We start from the raw sequence: 27,348 nt of genomic DNA, 5'->3' as shown, positions 1-27,348 counted from the left end.
ATTTATTACTTAATTCTATTAATTCGTTGCAATAAATTAATTAAATAATAAATAGAACAATATTGAACTGAAACAGACAAAGAATGTGACCCTTACAATAATAAATGACAGAGTTCTGCATTTATAATTGTTTAAGAAACGTAGAAATTCGTTGGGGGGATAAAAAATTGTGTTGGGGTAATTAATTATAAAAACAGGAGAAGAGCGTTCCCCTTTGGCTTTGAGCGAGTCGAGATGAAATAAATATTACACCTGCACTTTGTGCAGGAGAGCAAGTGTAATTAGCCACGCGGTAAGGAATACCTGAGCCCCACTTCAAAGCTCGAATTTAAATAAAACAACAGACCTTTCACGTTTCCCGGTTTAAAACTATTTTCATAATTCAATAATCCCGGTTGTTTTTATATTAAAGAACTCAACTGTTATTAGTTGTTCAGATTTATAATTATTTTTTTTATAATCTAATTATCCCTGCTGACTTTGTATTAAACAGTTGGATTTGTGGTAACTGAATGAAACCAGCACTCTCGTTAATTTCCCATTCGTTTCGTTAATTATAATAATTATCGTGTCTCTAATTGCACGTTGGTCAATTTACTTATCACATTCTTAACTGAATGATATGGAGAAAATTCAATAGAATTAAACATAAGCTTGTCCAATTTATATTTAGAATAATTAAAACTGCAGTCCATGGATTCATTAAATAATCGTTTTATAAATCCTTAACTTAAAATTGTTTTTCCAGTCTTTAATCAAATTCTCGATACAATATTTGGAATAATTAAAAGTATAATTCGTTTGATCTCGAATTCAAACTCGAGTCACATTGCATCAATCTACTTAGATTTTCAATTGAACGATTTATAGAATTAAAATCAGCATTATCTGTCGAATTTTTAATAGAATCCTCGATACAATATTTCGAGCAATTAAAACGGCAATTCAACTTTCCATCTTCTATGAATCGTCAGTTCAAAATCATACGATTTGAGCTACAAATTTGGGAATAAGAATACAAACTTACCTGTACGTACGTTGTACCTGTATTGTATTGTATCTTGGCTTGGTCTACGTTTCCCCGTTGAAAAAGCTTTCCACTCACTGGCAATCCTCTTCGAAACGCTTTGTTTCCCTCACAGTTTTCGAGATGAAACTCAGGTAGGTGCTTGGCTTTTTACTATGCACCCACTGAATCCACCTCTACATGTTTTATTCCTTTGCCTTTCCATAGGTGGTATCCTCTTTCAACAGATTCCCCCTTCCTTGTTTCCTACTTTCATTTACCCACAATTTTTTATTTCTTCATTCTTATTTCATTGAAATTATAATTTGTTCCATATTTGATAGAATTCTTTATTTTATTTTATTAATATATTAAAGGATGATTGATACCACTTGACATTAATCTTGAGAAAACTTAATACATTTGATCAAATTCTTTATTTTATTTTATTAATATATTAAAGGATGATTGATACCACTTGACATTAATCTTGAGAAAACTTAATACATTTGATCAAATTCTTTATTTTATTTTATTAATATATTAAAGGATGATTGATACCACTTGACATTAATCTTGAGAAAACTTAATACATTTGATCAAATTCTTTATTTTATTTATTCTCCTTCTTTCCATTTCATTGATTAATATATCAAATAATAATTGATATCACTTTATAATCGTCTCGATGAAAATGTTTTATTTCATTGAATTTTTAATTAGTTTGATAAAATTTGTATATTTCATTTATTCTTTTTATTAGCATTATTTCATTCTGTTATTTCACAATATATCGAATGAAAATGAATACCACTTGATAAAAATGATATTTAAGAAATTCTGTTGAATAATTTTGGATAAGAATAGGGTTGAGAGTTATCGATTGGACCGGGTATTGGAAAACACGGTGTGCATAGCAGCTTGGATCATAAATAATAAATCAAACAAGGGAAGAAGGAAGGGTTTGAATCGGGGTAACAATGGGTGGGTGGCTATTATGCGAAATTCCAGTTGGGTAACAATGTGCCAATACCACCCTCTCTCCCTGGCTGACCGTGCATGCAAACGAGTCCTAATTATTAGGTACTTGCTCGAAATACAGTCGCCTATCACGCGAAATCTTACCTGATATCAGGACAAGAGATAAGAATCTTCAGATTCAGTCATATAGAAAAATTGATTAAACTCCTTTATTTATTGGCAATCGAATTATTTGTGGCATTTACATAATTTTTATTACAGTTAAATAATGTCGATTTTAATGTTACGACTTTTGTTTTTGGTTAAATCTAATATTTGAGAGGGTGAACGAAAAGACACTACACGTATGGTAAAGAAAGTTTATTAACGAAGACGAAGGAAAACTATTAAGATACAGAAAACGTGATTGCGGGTCCACACGTTGTTGATAGAGTAGCCTTGCCACAACTGACGGTCATCGCAAGGCTACTCGTTCCCTAGAAAGACGTTTGATGCGTGGCGAATCGTTGGCAAGAATTGGAATTCCAACACTTCCCCTCGAGTTGCAATGAGCGAATGGGTATCCCTCACCTGTTCTTGTGTTCGATGGGCCTTACATTAGTCCCATCCGACGCACGCACTTTTCTAGCCTTTCCTTTGGCAGCGTTTTAGTGAGCATGTTTGCCGGCATCTCCCCTATGCGCGTATTCTAGTGAGATATATTCATCCTGACGTACATCTCGCACGTAATGGTGTCTGATATCAATGTGCATCGTTCACGCGTGGTACACGGGATTCGAAACTAGTTTCTGCGCTCCGACGTTATCGTTTCGGACAGGTACTCGTTCCAACTCTATTCCGAAACTTCCCAAAAGTCTTGTACAAGGCTTCTTTCGTAGCTTCCGAAAGCGCCGTGTACTCAACTTCTGTAGAGGACAAGGTCACGATAGGCTACATTTCCGACCCCCAGCTGACGACTTCTCCAGTTTTGACAAAACTGTACCTTATATAGGACTTCTTGTCTATTTGGTAGCTCCACCAATCGGCATCTGTGTAGATCGCTGGCGGATCGATCGCCTTTGAATACAACAGGCTAAGATTACTGGTTCCTTTTAGGTGCCGTAGTACTCGTTTCGCAGCTTCCCACTGGTACTTTCCTCATGGCAGTCGTTAACTTGGTTAAGATAACTGACTGCGTGTGTTAGGTCGGGCCTTGTACCCACCGAGAGGCACATCAGACTCTCGATCAATTCTCGATAGGACATTCTCTGCTGGTCCTCGGCGATCTTCTTACCTATGGACAGTTTTATCCTCGGTTCCATTGGCGTTGACACTGGTTTACATCCTTCCGTCCCGAAGGACTCAAGAACTTCATTGATATAGCCTTTCTGACTCAGCGCGATTGCCATATCGATGCTGATGAATTCAATTCCAATATGGCAATATGTGACGTCTCCAACATCTTTCATCTCGAACTCCTGCTAAGATGTGCCTTGATCCTCTCGATTTCACTCTGCTTTCGTGACATTAGTAAAATATCGTCAACATAAACGATAATTTAACTACAGTTATGTCCCGATCCAACATTATATACGCACGAATGGGCTGGTGAAAAGTAAAGAATAAGAATTTAGATATTTCCTTTTCCAGTCTCGCGTACTAGGCTCACGCGGCTTGATGCAGTCCGTACAGGGCCTTATGAAGACGACACACCACATCGCCCTTCTCGATCTCGTTCAGCGTCGATCTGGCGGCTTCTTCCATTTCTCACATTCCGCGCCCTGTCGTGAGGATATGCTCTAATACTGGTGTAATGTATTGAGGTATCTTCATAAACACTTCCTCTCGAAGTTCGCCCTTCAGATATGTCATAGTGACGTCTAGTTGACTCACCACCATATCCAGTTTCACCTATACAGTTATTGTATCGAATGTATCGAATCGAGCTCAGTCTCGCTACCGGCGCGTACGATTCAAGAAAATCGACTCCTAGCCGTTGATTGAAACCCTAAGCCACCAATCGTACTTTCCTTTTCTTCACTGTACCGTCGGGCCTGTTCTTGTTTCTCAGTACAAAACGACTCCCGATGACCTTCGATTTCTCTGGACGTCTACCGATTTGTCATATGTGATTTTTCAGCACTAAGACCACCTCGGAAGCCATTACAGGCTCAGCCACAGATACCTCCGCTGTGTAAGCTATCTTCACCCTTTCTGATATTTCTGGTTCTTCCTTGATTGTATCGAAGATTTCTCTAGGTCTTCCCGGTCGGCCGGTACTCAATAGAGGGCGTACCAGTACCAGTCGTTGACTACGTTTTGAGGAGCTCGCGAGCGTATCTGACATGACGGGTTCAACTTCGACATTGCCCTCCGTATTGTCTTCGATGTTGTCTTCCGTACTTTCAAATAGATTAGCAGTCAGCTGAATTTTTACCTCAGCCTGCTTATCCGTTTGGCGAAGTCTCTCGGCCGTTCTGATAGAAGTCCTCGAATGATTTATTCGATGATCCTGAATTTCTCATTTCTCATGAGTTCCATCTTTCTGGCGCTGGGAATCCAAACTCGATACGCCTTGTTTTCGTCAAAATATACCATAAATATATCCTCGATGAACATCTGTCTAATTTTCCTTTCGTCTGCGACGTAGGCTGTCTAGAAAACTCGACACCCGAACTGTTTAAAGTATTTTACAATTGTATGTCTACAATTCGTAAGGCGGTTTCTGGTTTAATGGGCACCTATTCCTCAAGTATTTGGTTGTATTTATCGCCTCAGTCCAAAATGACGGCGATAGATCGCCTTGTAATAATAGGCATCAAGGAGATTCTACTAAAGATTCTACTGCGATTCTTTCTTTCCGCTTTGCTTCGGAATGCAGGGTGTGGCACGACTATGTTTTATAGCCTCCGATTTTAGGTACTCGTCGAATTCGGAGTTGAAGTATTCCTGCCCGTTATCGGACTGTATGTACCTCACCTTCGCTCCAAACTGTTTTTCGACAATCGTCTTAACGCCTTGAATTCTTTTAAGACTCGATTCTTGTCCTAGATGAATCGACCATCTGTCCATCGCGCACAATCGTCCTCGAATGTTATAAAATACCGTGATCCACCGTGTGACGATACACGCATCAATCCGCAGAGGTACGTATGAATTATTTCCAGTTTTCCGGTTCGCCGATTCGACGCCTTCGGGAACGAAGCTCGTGCCATCTTTCCCTGAATGAAGACTTCACAGGATACGTTCTCAGGCTGTCTGAGATTCCCAATTCTACGAATCGTTTCGTACTTTAATGCCTCAATTAGGTCGTCGACATTCAAATGACCCATACACCGATTCCACAGATGGACGTATCTGATCGAATTTTTTTGTTTAATGCTCGGATCAGGAGTGAGACATTATGGCAGCTATTGGTTGTCGCCACTTGCATATAGTAAAGATTGCCAAATCGCTTCGCCGTGTTGTCCACTGATCGTCGAAGATCGTTGCTTTCTCCATCTCGAACAACACTTTCTACCCGTTGTCCGTTATCTTTAACACCAACAACAAATTTGACCGTAAATTGGGCACGTGCAGGGCTATTTTGTAGAATCACGACTTCCCTTTTCTGGTTAGATACGAAAGTGACTTGCGCTGTTCTTTCTGCACGTATTTCAGCGGAAGCTTCATTCGCGAGGTTCAACATCTCAAGCTTTCATTCGTGCACCTCGCTGAATACTTTGATGTCTTTATAGAGATGTGACCATCGCTTTACGGGAAATTCTTGTGCCATCTGTCTGCCATCTCTACAGTCTCCTTCTTCTATAATAGTCAGACAAGATGATTTCGTAAATTTCTTGTTTCCCATTTTGTGCGATGGACAATCGATCGCTTTATGCCCCTTTTCATGGCATCTGAAACATTTGAGATTGAAAATTTTCCCCTTATTCGGCTGTTTCTTTTCGCGGCGATGATCCTTTGCTGGCCTCGAGTGGTTCCTCTTGTTGATCAAGATCGTTCCTTGATTTGTGCTGAACCTAGATGCGCTTCTTCTGACATCGTACTCTTCTATGATTCGTACCCGGAAATTCTCTGGTGCCATTAGCTCGTTTCGGTTTTCAGTCGCGGATCGAAAATTCTCGAAGCTCTAGAAAAAACTGTATAGTGCCATAATGCTGAGCTGATTTGGATTTATATGTACGTCCATATCTGCGAGCTTATCAACTTTATCGAAAAACTTTTACAGGTGTTTCCGTACGTTCCCATTCTCTTCCATTCTTAGCAGCGTTAGTTCAATGAACAACGTCGCCATCCGAGTGGGGTCCTTTGATTGGAACTTTCCCTCCAATCTTAGCAGCAGTGTCTCCACAGCAGTACGACGTATTACAATTTTTGATAAGCTTCAACTGATTCGCTCCGATCGATAATATTAAATCGTATTTAACTCTATCGTCTCTTGTGGCCCAGTCGTGGACCACTTGCTTAATTTCTGACGTTCGGTTCCGGTTTGCAGATTTCCCCACTAACGTAACCCCATGCGCCACGTTTTACGAGTAGTGCACGCATTTTTAGCCGCCACGTGTCATAATTATCACGCCCTAACACTTCAATGCGCACGGCATCGGTCGCATTCATCCCACTGATTGCAGTGACGGATTCTTCGATAAGAATGTGGATCACTTTCAATGTGACATTGCTTCACGACAGCTGAACTTCGTCACGACTGTCGAAGCACCACGATGCCCGCATCTATGTGTATCCGACACTCTCGTCACCGCATTTCGCCACTGACGTCCTACTGTGTGAATCGCTCTACGCGATACGATTACCGTCGATTTCGCGCATGTATCGTTCTTTGTTCTACTGTTTAACGATGTCACGACGAAACACTTCCCGTCTAATATGAACTTCCAATCACTTTGGTTGCGATGCCTGGACCTATAACCTGATGTTCCAGGGACTGACGAAAGGACACTACACGTATGATAAAGGACGTTTATTAACGAACATGAAGGAAAACTATTATGATACAGAAAACGTAATCGCAGATCCACGCGTTGTTGATCGATTTGCCTCGCGACGAATATCAGCTGTCCTCCGGCACCCTTGAAGGACGTTTAAAGATCTATCTACACTAACGTAACGTCACCGTCACGTCAACGGTACGTAGGATCTCCGTAGGTCGTAGGAAGTTCGTTCGGCAGCGGAACCGGTGCTGTAGCTTTAGGACAGTGTATATGTATACTCTACAGGGAAAAGCGGAAGAACCCTCGAAGCAGGTAGTGGACCCTAAACAGCAGGTAGTCCACCTGCCAATTCGGTGTCAAACGCGGGTCCCTGAGCTCACTGGTTTTAGACGCACCTACGGAGACTCTACGTGACAGTGACGTTACGTTAATGTATGTGGACTTTAGTGCATCGCGAATCGTTGGCGAGGATTGGAATTCTAACAGAATCTAACTTGAAATCAAGTAAAACAAAGAGATAGACAGATTTTGAAATTAAGAAGTTTGAAAGATCTCATGCGGTGTACCTGAAATTACGATTTTCAAATTTGTTTTCTGGGAGTCTGTTGTATAGAAGATCCTGAAAATGTAGAGAAATGCATTTTTGTCAGATCTTTTACTTATATTAACCCGTTGACATACAATGACGAGTTTGACTCGTCATTCATTCCATTTAATTTGTATGTAATGTTCCATTTAATTTGTATGTCAAGGGGTTAAAAAAAAATTTATGAAAATCGTAAATTGGAGCTTTTGCCAGTTTTGAAGGGATAACCCTCGATGTAAGATTTTTAATACTGGTATTTTTAATCTCTCCGGTTCTAACGTATGGAAGTTAATAAAAAAAACTCAGAGATATACTAGTACACGAGGAAACCATGTCAGAATTATTTCTAGCCATCCCACTTAATAGTATATTTAAATAAAAATTGACAAATTTCGCTGCATTGCTAAACTTCAACTATAACCAAAGTTAAAACAGACGAGGGTATTAATAAATGACAAAACGTATAAATTATTACAAGAATCACGTTTTATTGTGCCTCGCTATAAATATTAATAAAAAAATGCTGTTGCTCACGACACATTCATCCTCATTTAAACGAAATGACCCGAACGATAGGAAACAAAAAACTATGAAAAATCGACCCGATCGAATATACCCGCACTGTTCCTCCTTTCGTCGCTCATTTATTTATAAACAAATAGTCTCGTACACCCGATAACATCGAGAAAGAAATTTCCAGGTAGGAAAATATTAAATATATTAAACGAACCGCAATTGCCTTGTCCTGTATTCGTTTTTTTACTCCCTCAGACAAATTTGGGAAATTTCAAAATACCTCGCAGACACACAGTGGACAGTCGTACGCTTTCGAAAAACTACTTTCACTCTCGTTTAAGTCGACCTTAGTAAAATATAATTAATCTTCAATTTTGAAAATCTCTACAATAAAATATTCTCTCCCTCTCTCTCATCCATGTAAATGTACAATTGTTAATAATCTCTATAAGGAATAATCCTAAGTTCACCAACTCTCTTTTAACTGTAAGAAAAGTAATTATAACTGAAATATGAAAATTCAGAACGAAAATTCTTTCATCGAATATATTCATCCCTTATTGATATCGTTATCAATCTAGAATGATTATTAAAACTACTGTTATTTACAAATCTACATGCTTCTACTTTATTAGCTAAGCGTGTTCTGAATATTCATCAACGATTCTCAGTTTTTTCTTCAATTAAATTTGAATTGAGTGACATGTCATTTGAGTATCTCTCGAATTTTTGTTTAATGATTCCTCAATGAATGAATGAATTAATTAATTAATTGCCAGCCTGATTATTAATAGAAACAAATTTTAATTCAGTGACATGTCATTTGAGTATCTCTCGAATTTTGTTATAATGATTTCTGAATGAATGAATGAATTAATTGCCAGCCTGATTATTAATAGAAACAAATTTTAATTCAGTGAGATCTCACTTGAGAATTTTTCGACAATTTATAAACAATTCTCGATTTCATTCAATGAGGTCTTACTTAAAACTCTCTCAAATTTGTATTGTTGGAATTTGATCCAACGAGATCTCATTTGAGAATCTCACATGGAAATCTGATTAGAAATGAATTAATATCAATTAATTCCTGAATAAATAATCGATTGTCAATCTAATTCGATTGAATTTGAAATTGTGAATCGGTGGTGAACGTTATTTAGCAAATATATATCTGGAAAAATACTATGCAATGTACAGATCGATCTATATGGATCAAAAGTAGATCGTGATCAACAGTAAATGTACAGTGAATGGATATAATAATAATAATAATAATAATAATAATAATAATAATAATAATAATAATAATAATAGAAATCTATGAATCATTTATAATTAGTGCCCGGTCAAATCCAATCACAGATAAATTAATTAATGGAAGATTGAAATGAATGATATATGTATTTTTAATTGTGATTGAAATATGTTGGGCACCATATAATAACTATTATTATATACAATATATATGTAAGTACTCTGGTAAAAGTGAATCGATAGTACAGCTATTTTATTTGTATTATCTGCGTTTTGTACTAGAATCTTTTTTCTCGATTACATATCAGTTCAAAACGAATATTAATTATTCATGTTTAATTAATAATAACGCTTTCATAAGGGATTTGACTTTAATACAAGATTCGAAGAAGTGTTTCCTATATTTCTAGGATTGTATTACGACAATTCTAGCGGATGGAAATTAATAAAATTCAGGGATGCACCGTCATAGTAGTAATGCATCTGAGAATTTTTTCAACTTCCCATATTGCAAGTAGAATTAATAAAAAAAATTCTTAAACAATTGATAACAATTTAAATGATGTTTTATCCCTTGAATGTAATTAACAATTTTATTCAGTGTATGAAAAATTGTGAAAAAAAATCAGAGACGTATTATGTGAGAATTATTTTAACCCTCCTTTTATAATAATGAATCATAAAAAAATGAATATATAATAAATGTTGCGTTAGCACCTTTCTTTCGTTTCTTATCACAACGATTTTACCTTTAATCTCCATAATTAATTAAACTCCGCTCGGTTGACGAGTGAATAATAATACAAACTGCCATTCCTTTAAATTGTTTGCATGAAATCCTGTCATCCACTGATAAAAACCAGGATGAGTTCTTTTAAACGCCTAAGTACGTGGCTCGTTTCGAGAGTATTAAAAGAAGATTAGTCAAACCAGTTTCAGTAACAATTATCTCAATATTTGAACCTAACAAATGGTCTAACAATCGTTTCTTATCCCTAATCTGTCATAATAATTAATATATCTGTAATATATAGCTTGAAAGTCAGAAATCTCTATGTACAGTTTTAATAGTCATTCATATTTCTCTGAAAGAATCACTTCTCGCTTAACTTAGTAATTAATTGTCTGCTCGTTTTGTTACATCATCTCATATAATGCCACTCGTTACACCCAGTTATTGCATCTTGCCTGTACATTAGAATTACTTTTGTTAACACCTCGTGTTAATTATTTTACAAAGCTTTTCATCGCGAGCTACAAATTGCGATCTGAGAAAGAAAGCTACGATCGCTTTTTTTTAACAGTAGAAATAACTTAGTTCAAAGTTATTTGACAAAAGTATTGGATTTTCCTATGAATCCAATTAAAAAATCCAATTTTAACCCTTAAGCTGTTCCTCACGATGAGAACCGATCGAAGTCTATTAAAAAATTGTTTTCGTTCGGGAAAACTCAATTTATTGAAGAACTTTCTTTGATTCCACGATCCTCGTTCTCAACCCTTCTTATATAAAATGTTCGAAAACAATCATAGTTCCTCTTTTGATTGTATTCAGCCCATTCCTTCGGAACCTTCTCCATTCATTTTATGATCTCAAAATCTTGCTAAGTGAGTCGCCGTGTTAGCGCTGACGAGAATTAAGTGCACCAACCAACCTAATCGTCAGCTTAAGCTGATCTCAAACAACCCCCGGTTGCATGGTCAGTAAATAGGTCGTCGGGTCGTAGTACCCTGCCAGATAATAAATATCGTTGTTATCGTATATCGTCAGGTATCTGTGAGGCTCCTTCCCTAGTTTTTCGGTGTATTCCTCCAGGGGGAGGACTTCGCACTTGTGAGAAATCGTTTGTACATCGTTCTCGTCCATATGCGGCGATTCAAACAGGGCTCCCTGTAAAATAAATAGGAATTTGTTCTGTTGACATATTGTATTTGAAACAGAATTAAATTCTGAGTAGAAAGTTCCTTTTCTATTTTCCTCTACAATTATTATTAACGAAGTTATTAAGGAAAAGGTGTATTAGTCTCACCGCTGATACCAGATTGGTCCAAACTTCGTTGTTTTGTAACTTCGTCAATAATGATCGTAGGAAAAGATGGAAAACGAACTCTCTAGTCATATTTTTATCCTCTTTCATATCTTTAGACGCATTCCTTTCTTTTCTCATTCTCTTTGTTTAAAATTGAGGAACTTACGGGATATTTCAAATTCTTGGGACAACCCACGGTCTCCTCAGGGTGGTAGAACCATTTCACCTTAACTATCATATTAGAACTCGAAGTTTCCCACATGGATTCGATCCTGCCGATGTATGGTCTGTCTGGCCTGCCAGTCGATAAGAATACAGCACTGTCCCCAATTTGTATAGTCTCGTTCCCCCTTTGAATGGCCCTGAAGAATTGTTTCTTGGCCCTACCCTTGGCCCCCGGCCTCCTGTATCCCTTTCCAGCCCAGCCCCACAATTGCCTGGCTGGCAAGAAAGCTGCCATCTTACTCCTACTCTCCACCGACTCCTGCCTCTCGCGCATTTTTGATTTCTTATCAGTTTTCTTCGGTTTCTCGGGTTTCTCCTGAACCTTCGGGGCTTCAGGTAATTCTTCTTTAACCGGTTCCTGTTCCGCGACCTCTTCCTCCTCTTCTTCCTCCTCTATTTCTAAGTTCGTAGTGTCCTCTTTCGCTGTTGGGAGTTCCTCTTCGCTTTTTTGACCGCAGCAACTTTCCCCACTACTGAAAATCGGTAAAACGTTAATTTTATTTTTTTAACCCCTCTTATTTGAAAAATTGAGAACAAACCTGATGTGACTGCCCTCGCTGTGGCTGCTATGATGACTGTGCTTGTGCTTATGCTTTCTGTGTTTCCTGTGCTTATGCCTCCTATGCTCCTCGCAGCATTTATGCCTCCTATGCTTCTTCTTTCCCTCCTCTTGCAGTCTCTTCAACTTGTCTCTCCTCCTCTTCTTCATCCTCTTCCTCTCGCGATACTCCTCTAACTCTTTCGGGTCCATCTCCTCAGACTTGTGTCGTTCCACGGGCTGAGACTCAGCCGGTGGAACATAGGTACTCGTAGTTAAAAGTACCACAGAATTAGCTGGTTGATTCGCAGATTTTTTGTCCTCTGTAGACACTGAGGTCTGCCTTCGTCGTTTGCCGAGAGATAGCAAAGGGTTTGGATCGTATTCTGAAATTTTTAATACAAGGAAATTACCTTTTTTTGATAAGCTAGACTAAAAATTAATGAAAGTAAGCAATAATTAACGCAAGTCACAATATTTAATTTGGTCAATAACGAGAGGCTTGCGAATTTTTTTAATTGGAAACCGTTAATGGGAACGTGATGAAAATTTTTTGAATGGCTTAGGAAGATCCCAGAAATGGCTCTAATTATTCTCATCGAGGGACCATAAAAATTGACGGAGTGAAAACATCCCAAAATTCACTTTTATCTGGAAAACGTACCGACGACTGGGTAATCAGGTTGTAGCAGCCTAATATCGTCCAAAGCGATTCTGCCGCTGTCCCCATCGTCGAATTCTACGCTTACGAACTTCTCATCGAGTTCTGGGTCAGGTTCCGACGGTTCCACCGATGTCCCCGGGTACAGGCAACGGTACTGCTGGCTCCAGTACGCGCAGAGCCTCGTACCTGGCGGCAGTTCTTTCGTGGACGTCGGACAAACCTCAACGATCTGCAATATGATTATAAAAAATTAGATATAATTAATGACAGCTGAAAAAATATGTCTCTCGTTTTTCTAATTAATTCTAGCCCATCTCAAAGATCGACAAGAATCCAACGATTAATAGAAACTTACAGCATCCCTTAAAATCTCTTCCCTGGAATGAATGTGAGGTCTGTTTCCACGCTCCCCGTCCAGAGTGATGGCGTAAACGTCCGGGGCTTGCACAGCGCTTAATCGACCAGCGTAGAACAGCCCTCCCATGGCTGTCAACACTCTCAGCTGATCGATAGCCAAGTGAGCCGACGTCAATTTGCACTTGTTAATAGCTTCGACCTTTTCTGCACGGGCAGCCTTGGCACATTCCTTACATTCATCTGACTTCCGTCGTTTCGAGTCCTTTTTATCTCGAGGCTCACTCGATTTTCGACGGGACGGAGACGAGGAGCTTGATTTTCTTTTCTTTTTCTTGGGCCTCTCGTGTTTCCACTCGCCCAAGTCTTTTTCTTGAGTCTCCGTCGTCTCCACTGGCAGCTCCTGTTAAATTAATAACTTAATTAATTCTTTATTTGAAAACCGTTAGCGTGAACGTGATGAACATTTTAGGGAGTACTTAGGCTGGAATTTATAGCCGTTTCTCAGTTCTCAGTTCTCCACTGCTTGTTGCATATCCATGTGTTTCTTGATACATGGTTGATGAAAATCAAGGATATATTTTTAAACGTTTTATTTTATTATTCATTAACGCCTTTTAAAATTTTGTTGAAGTGTTAAGACACGGAACATGTATCACGAAACACGTAAATATACAACAAGCAGTTAGAAACTGAGAATTGAGAACTGACAATGAGAACTGAGGAACGACTATTTATAAAATCGCCTTAAGCATTTGCCCCTGGCAAGTCCCTGGCTTGTATAGGAAACATGCTTATGGCGATCTTAAAAATAAGTAACGACTATGAATACCACCCTGTAAATTCTAGCCTTAGGCAAGGTTTCAGAAAAGTCTCCAATTCTTTTACCAAGGAACCAGCAAAATTAATGAAATTACTGAAATATGAAGATACCTGCACAGGCTCTTCTGAGACAGCCTCCACTACATTCTCCTCAGGTAAATTGAGGACGTTTTCGGAAATACTGCTAGGGAGAATTTCATCGTCGTCCCATCTCTTCAGTTTCGTCTCAGCCTTCAATTTCGGCTTCGTTTTACTCTGTTTGTCCAACTTTACTTCGTGACTCAGTTTCGCCTTCTCGGCGATTATCGAACTGATCACGTTTTTGTTATGTAATGGAGTTTGCTTTGGTGGTTTTTGTTTTTTTGACTTTTTCGCCTTCAGTGACAAACCAGATTTAAATGGCATCGGGTTATAATTGCTTTTATTCACGTACTAAGAGAAATCAGAGTTTTAAAAATTAATTTGACTATTAATTAATAATCATGGCTTATCGATTTGTACGAAGTATAATTGATTTGTATGGGGACAGTCTTTCATACCTTCGTCTGAAGATGTCTGTTCTTAGAAGACAGTAGGTATCCGACTAAAGAGCTTTTGCTCTTAGGCTTCTTAGCTACTATGGTCTCTGTCAGGTGTCGAGCGCTGCCAGACGTGCACATCAGTTTCCTAGGTCGTCTCACTTTCCGTTTTTTCGAAGCAGAGCTCGAGCTGGCTATAGTTGGTGCTGGCGACGAAGTCTCGTAGCCCAGCTGCAACAAAAATTAATTATCAATCCAATTATTAACAATGTTATTGATTTTTGACGTTCAACAATTTTGAATAAAACCTACGGTGCCAGAACTCTTCTCGTCGTCTTCCTGAGTTTTACTGGGTAACACCGTAATGGGAGACTCCACGGTAGGTACATTGATAGGAATATTCGGTATGCTATCCAACAATTTAATATGACTCCTCTGCTCTCCTAATTTCACCAAATTAACATTGCATCTAGGCATTGCGAGAACCGTAGAAGGCAAATCGTCCTGGCCCTCGACATTACTCTGACTCGGATGACTGGGCGATTTCTGAGGAGATTGCAACAAATTTTCAGCGAAAGATCCAAGACTGTCAGAGTTCGAGGAGTGGCTCTTTTTCCTGGGCCTTCCAGGGCTCTTCTTCTCATCCTTCCTAGGAGTCAACTTCGATAATTCCCTTTGCTTCTCTTTATACTGCCTCTGTATATCAGCTAAGCGAACCCTCATGTCCAATTCCATAGCATCGATGTTGGGCCAATCATTCTCATTCACGTTCCCTTTACTAGCTAAGAATTTCTTAGCTTCTATCTTCGACTGAAGGTTCCTATAATCATGACAGTCCCTATGCTCCTTCTCGTAAATATCCGGCTCAGAGTCTGACAGTTTCTCATGAAAATTCTCTTCGCCTTTCAGACAGTCGCTGAAATCGTAACTAAGGCTTTTGCTTCTACCAAAAAAATCCTTCCTCTGGCCTAATTCCATTTTACCTTCATACTCCCTTGTACATTTTTCATCGCTCTCATAATACTGTAATTCATTTTTAAATCTTTTCGAACTGTCCAAATCTTGTAAAGATAATTTCCTTTTCTCAGCAGCCTTGCCACGTTTCCCTAAATTAAGTAACAGCCTCCCAGCGTGTGAGATCTCTTCAGAGTTGTCGAGATTTAACTTTCTGGGCAGCTTGTCACCGACTTCTTCCATGAACCGTTGCTCGGCCAAGGCACAGAGCAAACCCAAAGGACTGTCTACGTTATTATTATTATTATTATTATTATTATTATTTTCGTTTTGTGAGGACTGAGCATTTGGTGATTTTTCTAAGTCCTGCGAATCCGGCTTGAAACTCTCGAGCTGTTCAATGCTGTTCGATAACAATTCTAATCCACTGATATCTACTGCGGACTTTTGATTCTCATTTGGAACTTTTGCTTTTAAGTCTAAAGCTTTCTCTTTTTTTATGTGAGAATTTTGAGACGCGTCTTCCATTTTATTATTGTTGTTGTTGTTGTTGTTGTTGTTGTTGTTGTTGTTGTTGTTATTTAAATAATAAACCGTATCCAGTTTTTCATTATTTTTAATTTGGGATGAGGAGACCTCGTTCTCGATGAATTGATTCTCACAGGATCTTAGAATATGTTTTTTCAAACCATTTTCTAACTTCCTCGGCTCCAGCTTCCTCTCATTCTTGTCTCTATTCTTCTCTACGTTAGGATTCATCGTTTCCTGTAGAGCTGCTTTGTTTTTTAATTTTTCAACAACGTTCTCAATGCCCTGGTGATGAGATTTTTCTACAGGATGCTTCCTACTCTTCTCAGCACCCTCGAATTTGTAGGAATTCTCCTCGAAAGTCTCTTCAGCTTCTTGTTTTATCGTCACTGGCTCCTCGCAATCGATATTAGGCATGTCAAACGATTTTATTGCAATTTCAGCCTTGCAGGTGTTAAAATTATCATTAGCTATTATTGCTGGTTCTTTTGAGGGATTGATTGTAGGAACGTCAGCTTTCTCTTTCTGTGAAATTATACAGAATGTTTAAATTAAATTGTTTTCAAATTTTTATGTCAAAGACTCTTACCTCTTTTGTGTCCTCTTCGTTGAGATAACTTCGTTTCCTCGTATCTCGTCTCCTGGCAAAGAATTCCAGGTTCTCGTGGAAGCTGTCGCAATTCTCTTCTGTGATTTCGATAATCCTAGGACCGTTCCTTAAATCTCTGCAAGGGACCTCTTCGTCCTCGTCCTCTACAATCTCGTTTTTGTTCTCCCTGTCGGCAATCTGCCTGGTAACCACATGCTCAATCGTCCTGGAAGTTCCAATACGAAATAAAATTATCCTAATCCTAATACCGAAGTTCATATTTAATTAATGAATTAATGTTGATTCGATAAAAGCATTGCCTGTCAATGGAAATCGATGAGTACTAAGTAATGGAATTTTTTTATTGGACACGGTTAATGGGAACGTAATGAAAACTTTTGAGGACGCTCAGGAAGGTTTCAGATAGGTCTCCAATTATTTTCATTGAGGGACCATAAAAATTGATTGAATAAAAAATAATGAGTCAATCATAAAATTGAATTTAGTCAATAAAAACTTACAGAGGGGTTCTAGAATTTTGTTATTGGAAACCTATAGATATATCTCAATGAAAATGTTATGAGGTCCTCCTGATACCTTTAGCGAGGTTCCCCTTATATTTTTATTAATCTACTACCAATATTAACTGATTTAAAAAATAATTAAAAACTTGCCTGTCGATAGAAACACTTCTGCACTCCTTAATAGAATACTTAGGGCAGTCAGCCATATTAATAATCGTGTTTTCAGCCTTGTCGACCTTGCCCACGATGCCACAGACTCCAGGATTGACTGTAGTAGTGGTAGTAGTGATTCGAACAACATTGCAGACCTTCTCAGGAGACGCGACGATCTCGAAATTAGTTAAATTCGTCATGTTGGTCGTTGTGGTCGTTAGATTAGAGTTCTGCAGTTGACAGGGACTGGGGCTCTGCTCCTGTTTCACGCAGGCCTCCGGAGCTGAGGACTCGTGCTCTTCCGGTTCCGGGGCATCCGTTTGGTTTGATGCATCTTGGACGTTTATTGCTGGCCCCGGTTCCGGTTGTTCGATCGCGTGGAGCGTCGTTACTTCCGGTGGGGGTGTTAAATAGGACACTGGGGATGTGGCCTGGGATCTGCAATGTGCAGGCTCAGCTTGGCTGATCTGTACCAGGGCTGGCGCGTGGGGATAATAGTGCAACGTCGTGACCAGCGGTGTTTCCGGGACCAGGGCCCCGGTCATCGAGGTCACCGTTTGCAGCGCCTTCGTCGACTCGGTCGACGCTAAAAATTTATCAAAATAACAATCATAATTGCAGGAATTACTATGCTTATTGCACTCACTGATGATGGTGGCAGGACTGGTGCCACAGTCGGCCTCGATTTTCACAATCGGCAAACTACTTTGCTGTTTCCTTTTACTTTCGGTAAGAACCAGTCGAGCACCCCCGATGTCGCTTAATAGTTGTAAAGACGGGGGCGGTGGGGGCAATAATAACGGTGGCTGTGCGGCCACATTATTATTATTGTGGGTCGGGTAATTGGGCCAGACCACCGCCTGTTGCATTTGCTCTACAAATTTATTTAGTTAATTAATATTCATTCACTCATTCAGTAATTAATTAATTAATTAAGGGAATTGTTGAGTTAGTACCTGCAGCGTGGATGAGCAGCAAGTGGCCTGTCGTTGGGTCCCTAACCAACTGCAGGCCCACTCCCATCTGCGGGAAACCCACTGGCTCCATCGGCATTGCTACGAAATAAAAATATTGTGATGTAAATGTATTCAATTAACAAATAGTTACCGAAATAAATCCCGAGGATCGACCGGTTACTGAATGATTTAGGGGCGCCGAGTTATTTTTAGAAATGCCATTCGGTCACAGAGGATCCTAGGTCAAGTCAGCAATTCCACCTCTCAGATGTTTCATACACATCCCTTCGCAATTACAGATTAAACAAAAATTCTACAGAATAGAAGATTTGGTAATTTCGTGTTTTCGTTGGTTTTAGAATTACCATATTCCAACCCGGCAATTCCAGGACTCAGGTATTTCATACAATCTTCGCAAATTTATTACGGAACAATTAAACGATAGTCACAGATTATGCTCATTTCATGTTTTAATTGCTTTTGGAATTGGATGGATTCCAATCGTGCAATTCCACTCCTCAGATATTCCATATACCCTTCACAAGTTTATAACAGGGTAATTGAACGATGATTACAAATCTCGCTTATTGATTTTGGAATTACAATTGCAACTATCTTTATATTGGAATTGCGACTAGATTCCAAATGCAACGCACATTTTTAATACTCGGGCACCTTAAATAGCAATTCCACGTTATAATAAACTGACCTGCGGCTGCAGCTGCGGCGGCTGCAGCTGCCGGATACTGCCAGAGAGTAGGAGGCCACGCGGTAGCAGCATTAGCAGCGGAATTGCCACCGATTCCGGCGAGTGCCGGATTCAAAGAATTCACGGAATTGGTGAGGGCCGCGTTCAAAGATGGTGCCAGGGCGGCCGAGGGAATGGCTAAGTGGGCCGGACGGTCGTCCCCTGGGCCCGTTGAACCTCCCGGGGGCCCACAGTGCACCAGAGTAGCGCCACCCACCGTCATGGCCGTGCTCGAACCTGGAACAAGGCCCGAATCACTTGTGTCATGAATAGGAATCAATTTAGAATAGAATTAAGGTTTCTCATCATGGGGAAATCAAGTCGAATGTCCTTCTCATTGAATTAAGCTTAATTCTGGATGTCATGGTTGTTCTCAAACCTCGAATAAGACTCCATCGCTTCGCGAATTTTATTTTTATTTTATTATTAACGACTAGGAAGCATCGACGACTTTTAGCATCGAAAATTCTGTTCATAGAAATTTCGTGCTGCCTTCTTGTAATTCATTTAAAAATGTTATTGAGCAAAAAAGATTATTGGGCCCATTTGTAATGTCGTATTAAAGATTACAAAATGCGATTTAGTAGAGAATCGAAGTTCGCCGTCGTCGCGAGACAGATTGAAACAGCTTTCAAACCTTCGAAAATATGTATATCAGGCTTAATTTTTCTCGTAATTTGCCAAGAATCCGAAGAACCAGATTGAAGAGCGTTGGAATCAGTTAACTCACACGGAGTATCGTGTTCGGTGACGCAATGAAAAAGTGTTGAGGGGGAATGGGAACAATATCTACTGTGCTCACATCGTGGAACAGGTATATGCGAAAGGTAATTAGCCTAGAATGAGGTGTTTCTCGGCTGGAGGTGCCGCGACTAGTCGATCCTGAAACGCGGAAACCTACCAAGGATCTCATTCCTTTGACAACAGTTTTCATCCTTTGATTCCTTTAATCATTTAATAAATTTGAGCCTTACCAATCAGATAAATACGATTCTACATTTCACTACCAGTAGAAGAAACATGAAATATTTACTTCATGAGTCTTGAATAATTTCGTCGGTTTGATATCATTAACGACATGCGAGAATTGGGACTCACCTAAAGTGTCAGGCTGAAAGTGATGGTAGCTGGCATGATGGGACGTGTGATGGCTCAACGAGACGTTTCTCATCGACGTAGACGTTTCCTGGTGCTGCAACCGTTGCCTGGCAACTGCGATCCCAACGGGGACACCGCCGGTCCCTGCGTTGGGCATCACGATCCCTGAAAATGGCATAAATGCTTCTTTCTAGACTCTCTGGTCGTTCACAGATTAAGTTCCATCAGTTTCTCTCGATTAGAAATTTTCGATTCGTTGTCTTTTGACGGGCATGAGTTAATTTGTAGGGCAATTGAATCTTGGGCCCATTTCAGTGACTAAAGAAGATCAGTATTTAATTTTATAATGAATCCTTTATTTGGTATTAAATATTTGTTAATCAATGGCTGGTAGAAGGCTGAAACTGTTGTTAATAATTAGGTTATTGATATAGGATAGAATATTGGGCCCATTTGGGTGACTAAGAACCAGCATTTAATTCTTATAGTGAATTCGTTATTTGATATTGAATGTTTCTTAATTGACAGCTGTTACAAGGTTGTAACTGTAATTAGAAATTCAGTTTTTATCATAGAATTGACTTTTGGGCCTGTATGAGTGACTAAAGGGCTCCCAGTGCCATTTCTCTAACAATTCCTCTACAGATTTGTTGTTTAACAGTCAATCTAGAACTGGCACTAAAAATCATATCCCTTGATCCGTACACCAAAGTTTAATCGAACCCTAATAAAAAATGGACGACAAGCAATTTTTTGTTAAAAATGGTAGGTCGGCCGTGATTCCGTGAGGTGCGTGGGTGGATTGTATGGCAAATAGAAAGGCTGGTACGGATTTAACCACGCCTGGTGTTTGTGTCGCCATGCGTGCGTCGATGAAAACTCCCTCCCCCCAGTCCACGCAAGGTCGTCTCCCTACCTCGCTATTTTTTATCTCACCATCTCTCCCTCCCTAGAATTTAATCTCCCTACCCTCGGGGATTCAAAGAGGTCTGCCTCCTTTCTCTTTGTGGCTCGTCTGGCCGTTGCTACTCTACACTAGGAGAGAGGGAGGCCTCACGTTTGTCTGTCTATCCTCTTTCCTCAGGGAATCCCCCTGTCTCCTTGGTTAAGGACTTCTCGCGAAAGCGAACGAGAGCTCAGTTCTTTTTATTAAGATTCTATTTCCTTGCGAGTTTTTTTGTTTTCTCGAAAGAGTGTGTCTATGAGGGAATTGAGAAATCAACTCACCGTTCTCGGATTTGGGCGGCACCGGCTCGATTTTCACGGAAGTGGTGGTCGCGTGCAGGGACGTGGAGACTTCGGCCACTTGGCATGGGACCGAGGCCAGTGGCTCCCTTTTTATCAGATTGTTACTGCTACCGTTTATACTGTTATTGTTGTTATTGCTGCTACTGCTGGTACTGCAGCTGTCCTGGCCGCTCCAGGACGATGCCACTGGCAACGTTCTGCTGCACCCCGCGTCCGAGTGTACTGCCTTCGTTTTCGCTGTAATCAATTCCAAATAGGCCAATCTTTATAGCTGAGTTAGAATTAAAACAATTCTAAAAGATTCGGAAACTGTTTACTGAGAAACCAAAAGAGATATGTTAATTTTTTATTCGAAATCGTGGGAACGTAATGACAATTTTTGAAGATGCTTGGGAAGGTCTCAAATAAGCCTCCAATTATTTTCATCGAGGGACCATCGAAATTGACGGAGAAATAAAATAATGTGTATGAACTACGAAATTTAATTTTGGCACTAATAGTTTAGATGGTTCAGAAATTTTTTCATTGTAAACATGTAGAGATATCTTAACGTATATTTCAGGAGCCAATTCAATAGCCCAAAACCCCTTTAATTTTTGTCAATAGCCCAAAACCATAATTCCATTAAAAAAGTCATTGAAACAAAACGCACCATTACTACCCCTGCACACACAGCTCTGCCTCTTGTTCTCCAATTTAACCGGCTGTCCCTGGGTCGGGAGAAAAGCTTCCCTCTTCTTAGTAGCATTAACAGTAGCACCGGCCTGTACCATCTGATTGCTAGTCGTCGCTTGGACGAGCATGGTGCTGGTACTCGTAGGACACGAGGATGAAGTGACGCTGACATTGACAGGATTGTTATTCGGCGACTGATACTCTTGGAGTAGGACTCCAGTCGTCGGTACCACACTCCCAGTAGAGTTCGGTGACGAGAAACTGTTTATAGTCAACGTGGGTGCGTTCCCAGTGACCAGAGACAACTGGGGTGAAAACGTGTTCTGGTGCAAGCTTCCTGCTATCAAAGATTCATCATTAATAGAATATTCACGATTAAATTTTGAGTCAAAAGTTTCTCTACCACATTCCTCTACGATTATTATTAAGACAGTTATTAACGAAAACGTGTGGGCCAATCGCCTGCCAGGCGAGTGCGAAGCCATCTCACGTTCTCGCTAATAACTCCGTCAATAATGATCGTAGAGGAAAATGGAAAAGGGACTTTTTACTAAGTACTTGTCCTCTTTCATGTTCTCAGAGAACGATCTTATATCCTGATGTTTTGAAACTGACCATGATGGAGGTGGTGCAGGCCAGTAAGGTTTAAAGTGTGCGTGTGCTGGGTGTGCTGAGCGTGGTGTAAACTGCCGACATTCACACCGACACCTTGCAGGCTAAGGGCTTGCTGGCCCGGGGGTGCCAAGCTGGCCAAATTCTTGGCCAGCAGTTCGAGTTGGGTGACGGGCACGGGGCTGTAGGGTGAACCCGGCGGCGGCGTCGGTGCGCCCCACGTGTAACCACCGACGCCCACCCCCACCGCCGCAGAGAACACGCTCTCTGAAACTGAGACCAAAAATCAAATCCAATATTTCTGATTTATAAATTGTTTGAACGATTGATTTGAAAAGTTGAGAGGGTTGCTTCTCCGGCCCCTTTGATGGGAATAAAGTGTTATGGAGAATCGATGCACATTCATTTAAATTCCCAATCCTTTAACAATTTCGGATACTGAGATATCAGATTTCAGATAACAATTTATTCTACTATTTGAAAATATCATTTATTTATTGTAGAATTGTTGTCACTACTCACCTGTCCTCTCTGTTTTCGACCCAGCATGCAAAATGATTAATTAACAATTATTTGAAATAATCAAGCGAACGAACAAAAGACTCGATGGAATAAAGATTCTCTCCCTTTTTTTAGAGGGGCCAGATCAAGGTTTTGGATTACACCTGAGGAGAACGAGCGCGAGGGTGTTGGATGGTTCAAAGGCTAGCCAGCCACCATCCTCGTACCCTTTAATTGAGCTATTGTCCCATTGAGAAAAACTGGCCCAGAATATATTTTTTTCTCGATCTCAAATAAAACCAAAAAATTCAAAGATCGACGAGTAAAATTTTTTTAAGCCATCATATCCATTATTAATATTACAAAAAGATCTATGAAAGTGATAAGTGATAATATTGGAAGATGAAACTAATTCGATTTAAATGGGGTAACAAAGAATAGTGATAGAACTCACCCTTGTGTGTGGTCGCATGATAAGCTCTGGCCGGAGTGTGGGGGCCAGGAGTGGCAGGCGTCGCCGCGACGTAACTACCCCCGCCGCTCCCGGGAAACAGCGAGTACAGCCCGTAACGACTCACGCCTGCAATCAGTGAACGAAAGAAAGTCGAATTGATTAAAAGTTAAAGGTTGAAAGGATGGGAAATCGATTCAGTTTGTAGGCCTGCGTCATGAATTTTATAAAATTAATGCCGAAAAAAAAATTATTGTGTTTTGCCGAAACCCGGGATTGAACCGGGGACATTTAGATCTTCAGTCTAACGCTCTCCCAGCTGAGCTATTTCGGCGCCACGGTAGACATAGCCGCTGAGAATGCTCGCTATCTAGTTTGAAGACCGGGTTAGGCTAGTCACTTATTTAACTAAAACTGAGCAGGAATTGTTTTTCATGAAAAACCGTTAGGGTTAATTTGATCACACTTTTAGGAGCTACAAATGTATTAGCAAAATCTCAAATTTCTTTCATTGAGAAAAATTCAGAATTGACGGACACCGAGAGTTTTATTAAATCGGGTCAGTAAGAATATTTTAAGTCGTGCCAGGATTTAAATAGGAGACTTGGTAGAGAATTCGTTCACCTGGAAATCTTTCTAATCTGAATTGCGGAATTATTTAACGATTCCTTAAATTTCATTTGAGGGTTTTTGGTTCTTACAGGGGGCCCGTTGTTTGAGATATGGCGGCATACCTTGACTGTGGGCGGGGGCAGGTGTTGCTGCGAGCGGCGGCATCCCCTGCGACTGCTGCCCGGGCACATGATTGGCCTGCGCGGGTGCCAGGGGCCAGAGGGTAGCTGCTGCGGCCGCCGCGGCGGCTGTCCCCGAGGTTTGCTGGGCCCGGGCACCCGTGTCGGGACGGTCCCCAGTCCCGCTCTGCGCCACGGGAGGGACCAACATCGAACCTCCCCCTCCCGAGGCTGCGAACCCAACAAAAATCCATTACACATATTCAAGATTAATAAAAAAGAAATTCCGATTATCAATAAAAGTCGAAGCCAGTCGGAGAAATTGACACAATCGCTGAATGTTCAACAATTTTGGCGGGCTGTTGCGCAACCCCGTGCAACCCTGTCCCCTCGCGGACACAAATAAGGGCGGTCTATGTGCGTGTGGACGCAGATCGATTCCTGCCCGAGTTCAACATTTGGGGGAAAACTCGTTTCATGCCGGTTTAACAAGCCTCGGTGTTGTCCCTTCGAGGTTCTCACAGAATAACCAAATTCCCAGCAATTATTTAATTAATTAATAAATAAAAACTATGATCGTAGCGATTATTGAAAGAATACAAATATTAAGCTTAAATCAGAATCTCATGCATCGATTGAAAACAAGGATCAAGCCCTAAATAATTGCTCATAATGCTTAATAAATTCGAAATAAACTTGTCACTCGATTCGTATGAAATTTTTTACTTAAACGGCGGATTTCGATGCCAGATTTCGTTGGTCATAGTCTTGGGTCGGTTAGGATGTTTCGGAAGGGTGGCCCTGCCTGGTTACTTTCAGTCTCGGATCACTCAATCATTGTAATTCGAAAACCAGGCGGTTTCACCGATCGACAGCTTGGACTGAACCGCTTATTGACTGTTATTACCGGCACCTCTTAAGTCCCAATTCACCAATTTCACGTACCTCTCCTCTTCGTATTTTCCCGACACGCGACACCGTTCAATCCTCACCATTTCTTTGAAACAATTTCTATTGATTGTAAAATTGTAAGCAAACGAAATCTAGAATTGGGACCCAGACCCCGAAATCCGCGGAGGGAATCTACAGAAAGACTCTGAGTCGAAAGACTAATTCCATTTCCTAAAGTAAAATTGAAAGGGTAAGAAAATGAGTCGAAGACAGCCGGCGAATTTTTCATTTCCCTGACCGCTGGGCCCCTCGAGGGGGCCTGGCGGTGCGGGATGGGCAGAGAACAGGTTTTCAGGCGGCCAGGGCCAGATGGGATAGTCGAGAGGATTCCTACTGTCTACTTGACGACTCCCGGACCGTCGGAAAAAAGGGACAGGTGCTTTCTTACAAATCTGACCTGGCCCACGATTTTCCTAAACCACTTATTGCTCCTTATTCCACAACTCTTTGACGCTTGCCTTTCGGGATTCTTAATAAATTCATAAACCCTGATATGATACTCCAACAATTATTTTCGACCACATTGACAATTTTTTGGGACTTATTCAGAGTAGATTTGTACTTGCGATTTTTCTGTGAATTCTTGAAAGTGCAAATGCTTTGAGAATAGAAATTGGAAACCAGGGTAAGGGACAAAGAGCCGTTAGCTTAGGATGGTAGGCGTAGAAAATTAGATTTGGGACCCTGACCCCAGGGCCAGGTAGAGTACAGTCCCATTCAAAATTCCTCAGCTGTAAATAAAGTCCTCCTTAAAATAACGTTCTTCTTATTATTTTTGCCAATATCCTTCTTTAATTAATAGTTTGCAACAGTCGATTGTGATTTTCTGCATCACTTTTGAAACTGGCTGTATGGGGAAAGCTAGGAAAATAGAGGCTGTGGGTGCGTGCAGAAGATAGAGATAGAGGGGAATGGGTGAAGGGAAAGTGAATAGAGAAGCATTGATTCCCCATCTCTCTCCTCTGTTCAGCCCCTTTGGTCAGGATCAGGGTCACCGGGCACCCATCCAAAACCCCAAGCCCTATCCACCAGGAAAACTCACAGCCCCTCGTTTTCCCGTATCGAAAATGCAGACTATAACGTTTCGATTACACGATTTATGCTAGAATTTAATTCTCTAACGGTCGGAGACTTATGAAAAAATCTGAGACACTTCTCAGGAGTCAGATACACCTATAGGAATTTGTTCAAATTTCGACAACATCGACGGTTTGTATTAAAAAAAAATTGTCGAACTTCACTTTCGCCTGATAGTTAAATATAAAGAAATTGTGAAATCGTGTCTACGAAGAAATTGTGAATCCGTGATCTTGCCAGACTATTTCAGGGGCATAATAAACGTTGACGAACGAGGGGTTGGTTTGACCGTAGGGTGGAAATGACAGCCAGTTTCGACTGGGTCCCGTCAATATCTGTACACAGAGTAAGCAAGGTACAGCTTGTTTCATGAAAGGCAATACTTGAAGGAAGAGACGCGAGCCAAGGTACATGTTCTACTTAGAGATTTATGAAAGAGCCTGTATAGTAGGTATCGACCCATTGTCCATGGATACAGGAATGCCTATAGCAGGGCAACGAAGGTCAGCTCAAAGAGGAACTATTTTGGTTGCACGATTTTTCTATAGATTCAAGATATTCCCAAACAATTTTATAGAGCAACTTTTTCGTATTCGCATAGTGAATTCCATTTTTAAATTGTTGATTACAATTTTATTGATAAAAATTCGATTAATTACGGAATATTGGAAAATATAGAGTGGCTCTAAAGTCTGTAAAGAAGATTCCCTTGGACTCGCCGACCTGTTGCTACTCTGTCCTCCCTCTATCTCTCTCTATTTAACCCCCCACTTCTCGATTGCCACCCTCTCATCCCTTAGGTGACTCGTAGAAGATTTTCTGAGACATCGTAAGGAAAATGGTAGCAGCAGTTTATACAAGTATCAGTAATGTCTATTTTCATTGATCGAAAGTCAAAACTGGCGGAAAAAATAAACTGCGTGAATGATAAAATTTGATTCACTCGATACTGATGTATTGGTTATAGAGTCAGTCCCTAAAATTTATTTACCTTAGAAAAACGCATTTCCTATAATTAAAAGGACATCAGACGTCGGAAGAGCAATGATTTTGAATGAAAAAAGTTTACTTGTTAAAGTTCAATTGGTTTCTAAACAATAAAAATTGATAGAATTTGTTATATTGTT

The 27,348-nt window shown here is 40.3% G+C and overlaps 1 protein-coding gene and 1 non-coding gene across 8 annotated transcripts in view; both read right to left on the bottom strand.

Annotated features, from left to right (window-relative positions):
- Positions 1–10,714: 10,714 nt before the first annotated feature.
- The window catches only part of wge (BAH domain and coiled-coil containing protein winged eye), a 25,405-nt gene continuing 8,771 nt past the window's right edge, over positions 10,715–27,348 (bottom strand). For 2 of the 7 annotated variants that reach the window (XM_018024138.2, XM_018024139.2), the window contains 19 exons: positions 24,197–24,424; positions 23,466–23,591; positions 23,033–23,041; positions 22,514–22,783; positions 21,876–22,238; positions 21,203–21,460; positions 19,976–20,140; positions 18,839–19,114; positions 18,130–18,228; positions 17,171–18,047; positions 16,497–16,722; positions 14,738–16,432; positions 14,447–14,656; positions 14,019–14,339; positions 13,087–13,488; positions 12,732–12,960; positions 12,069–12,453; positions 11,471–12,002; positions 10,715–11,165 (listed from right to left, as the gene is read on the bottom strand). In XM_018024138.2, coding sequence (XP_017879627.1) covers positions 10,953–11,165; positions 11,471–12,002; positions 12,069–12,453; positions 12,732–12,960; positions 13,087–13,488; positions 14,019–14,339; positions 14,447–14,656; positions 14,738–16,432; positions 16,497–16,722; positions 17,171–18,047; positions 18,130–18,228; positions 18,839–19,114; positions 19,976–20,140; positions 21,203–21,460; positions 21,876–22,238; positions 22,514–22,783; positions 23,033–23,041; positions 23,466–23,591; positions 24,197–24,404 — 6,864 coding nt within the window. In that variant the 5' untranslated portion in view covers positions 24,405–24,424 and the 3' untranslated portion in view covers positions 10,715–10,952. The remainder of the gene's footprint in view (positions 11,166–11,470; positions 12,003–12,068; positions 12,454–12,731; positions 12,961–13,086; positions 13,489–14,018; positions 14,340–14,446; positions 14,657–14,737; positions 16,433–16,496; positions 16,723–17,170; positions 18,048–18,129; positions 18,229–18,838; positions 19,115–19,975; positions 20,141–21,202; positions 21,461–21,875; positions 22,239–22,513; positions 22,784–23,032; positions 23,042–23,465; positions 23,592–24,196; positions 24,425–27,348) is intronic. The other 5 variants (XM_026813281.1, XM_026813282.1, XM_018024141.2 and 2 more) reach the window with 5 other exon arrangements.
- Positions 23,724–23,796, bottom strand: TRNAF-GAA (transfer RNA phenylalanine (anticodon GAA)). The gene has a single exon. It is a non-coding gene; the product is annotated as a tRNA-Phe (tRNA).

Source organism: Ceratina calcarata, unplaced genomic scaffold, assembly GCF_001652005.2.
Source record: "Ceratina calcarata isolate Rehan_Ccalc_2016 unplaced genomic scaffold, ASM165200v1 scaffold321.2, whole genome shotgun sequence".
NCBI classification, from domain to species: Eukaryota; Metazoa; Arthropoda; class Insecta; order Hymenoptera; family Apidae; genus Ceratina; species Ceratina calcarata.
This window is presented reverse-complemented; position numbering and strand designations above follow the sequence as displayed.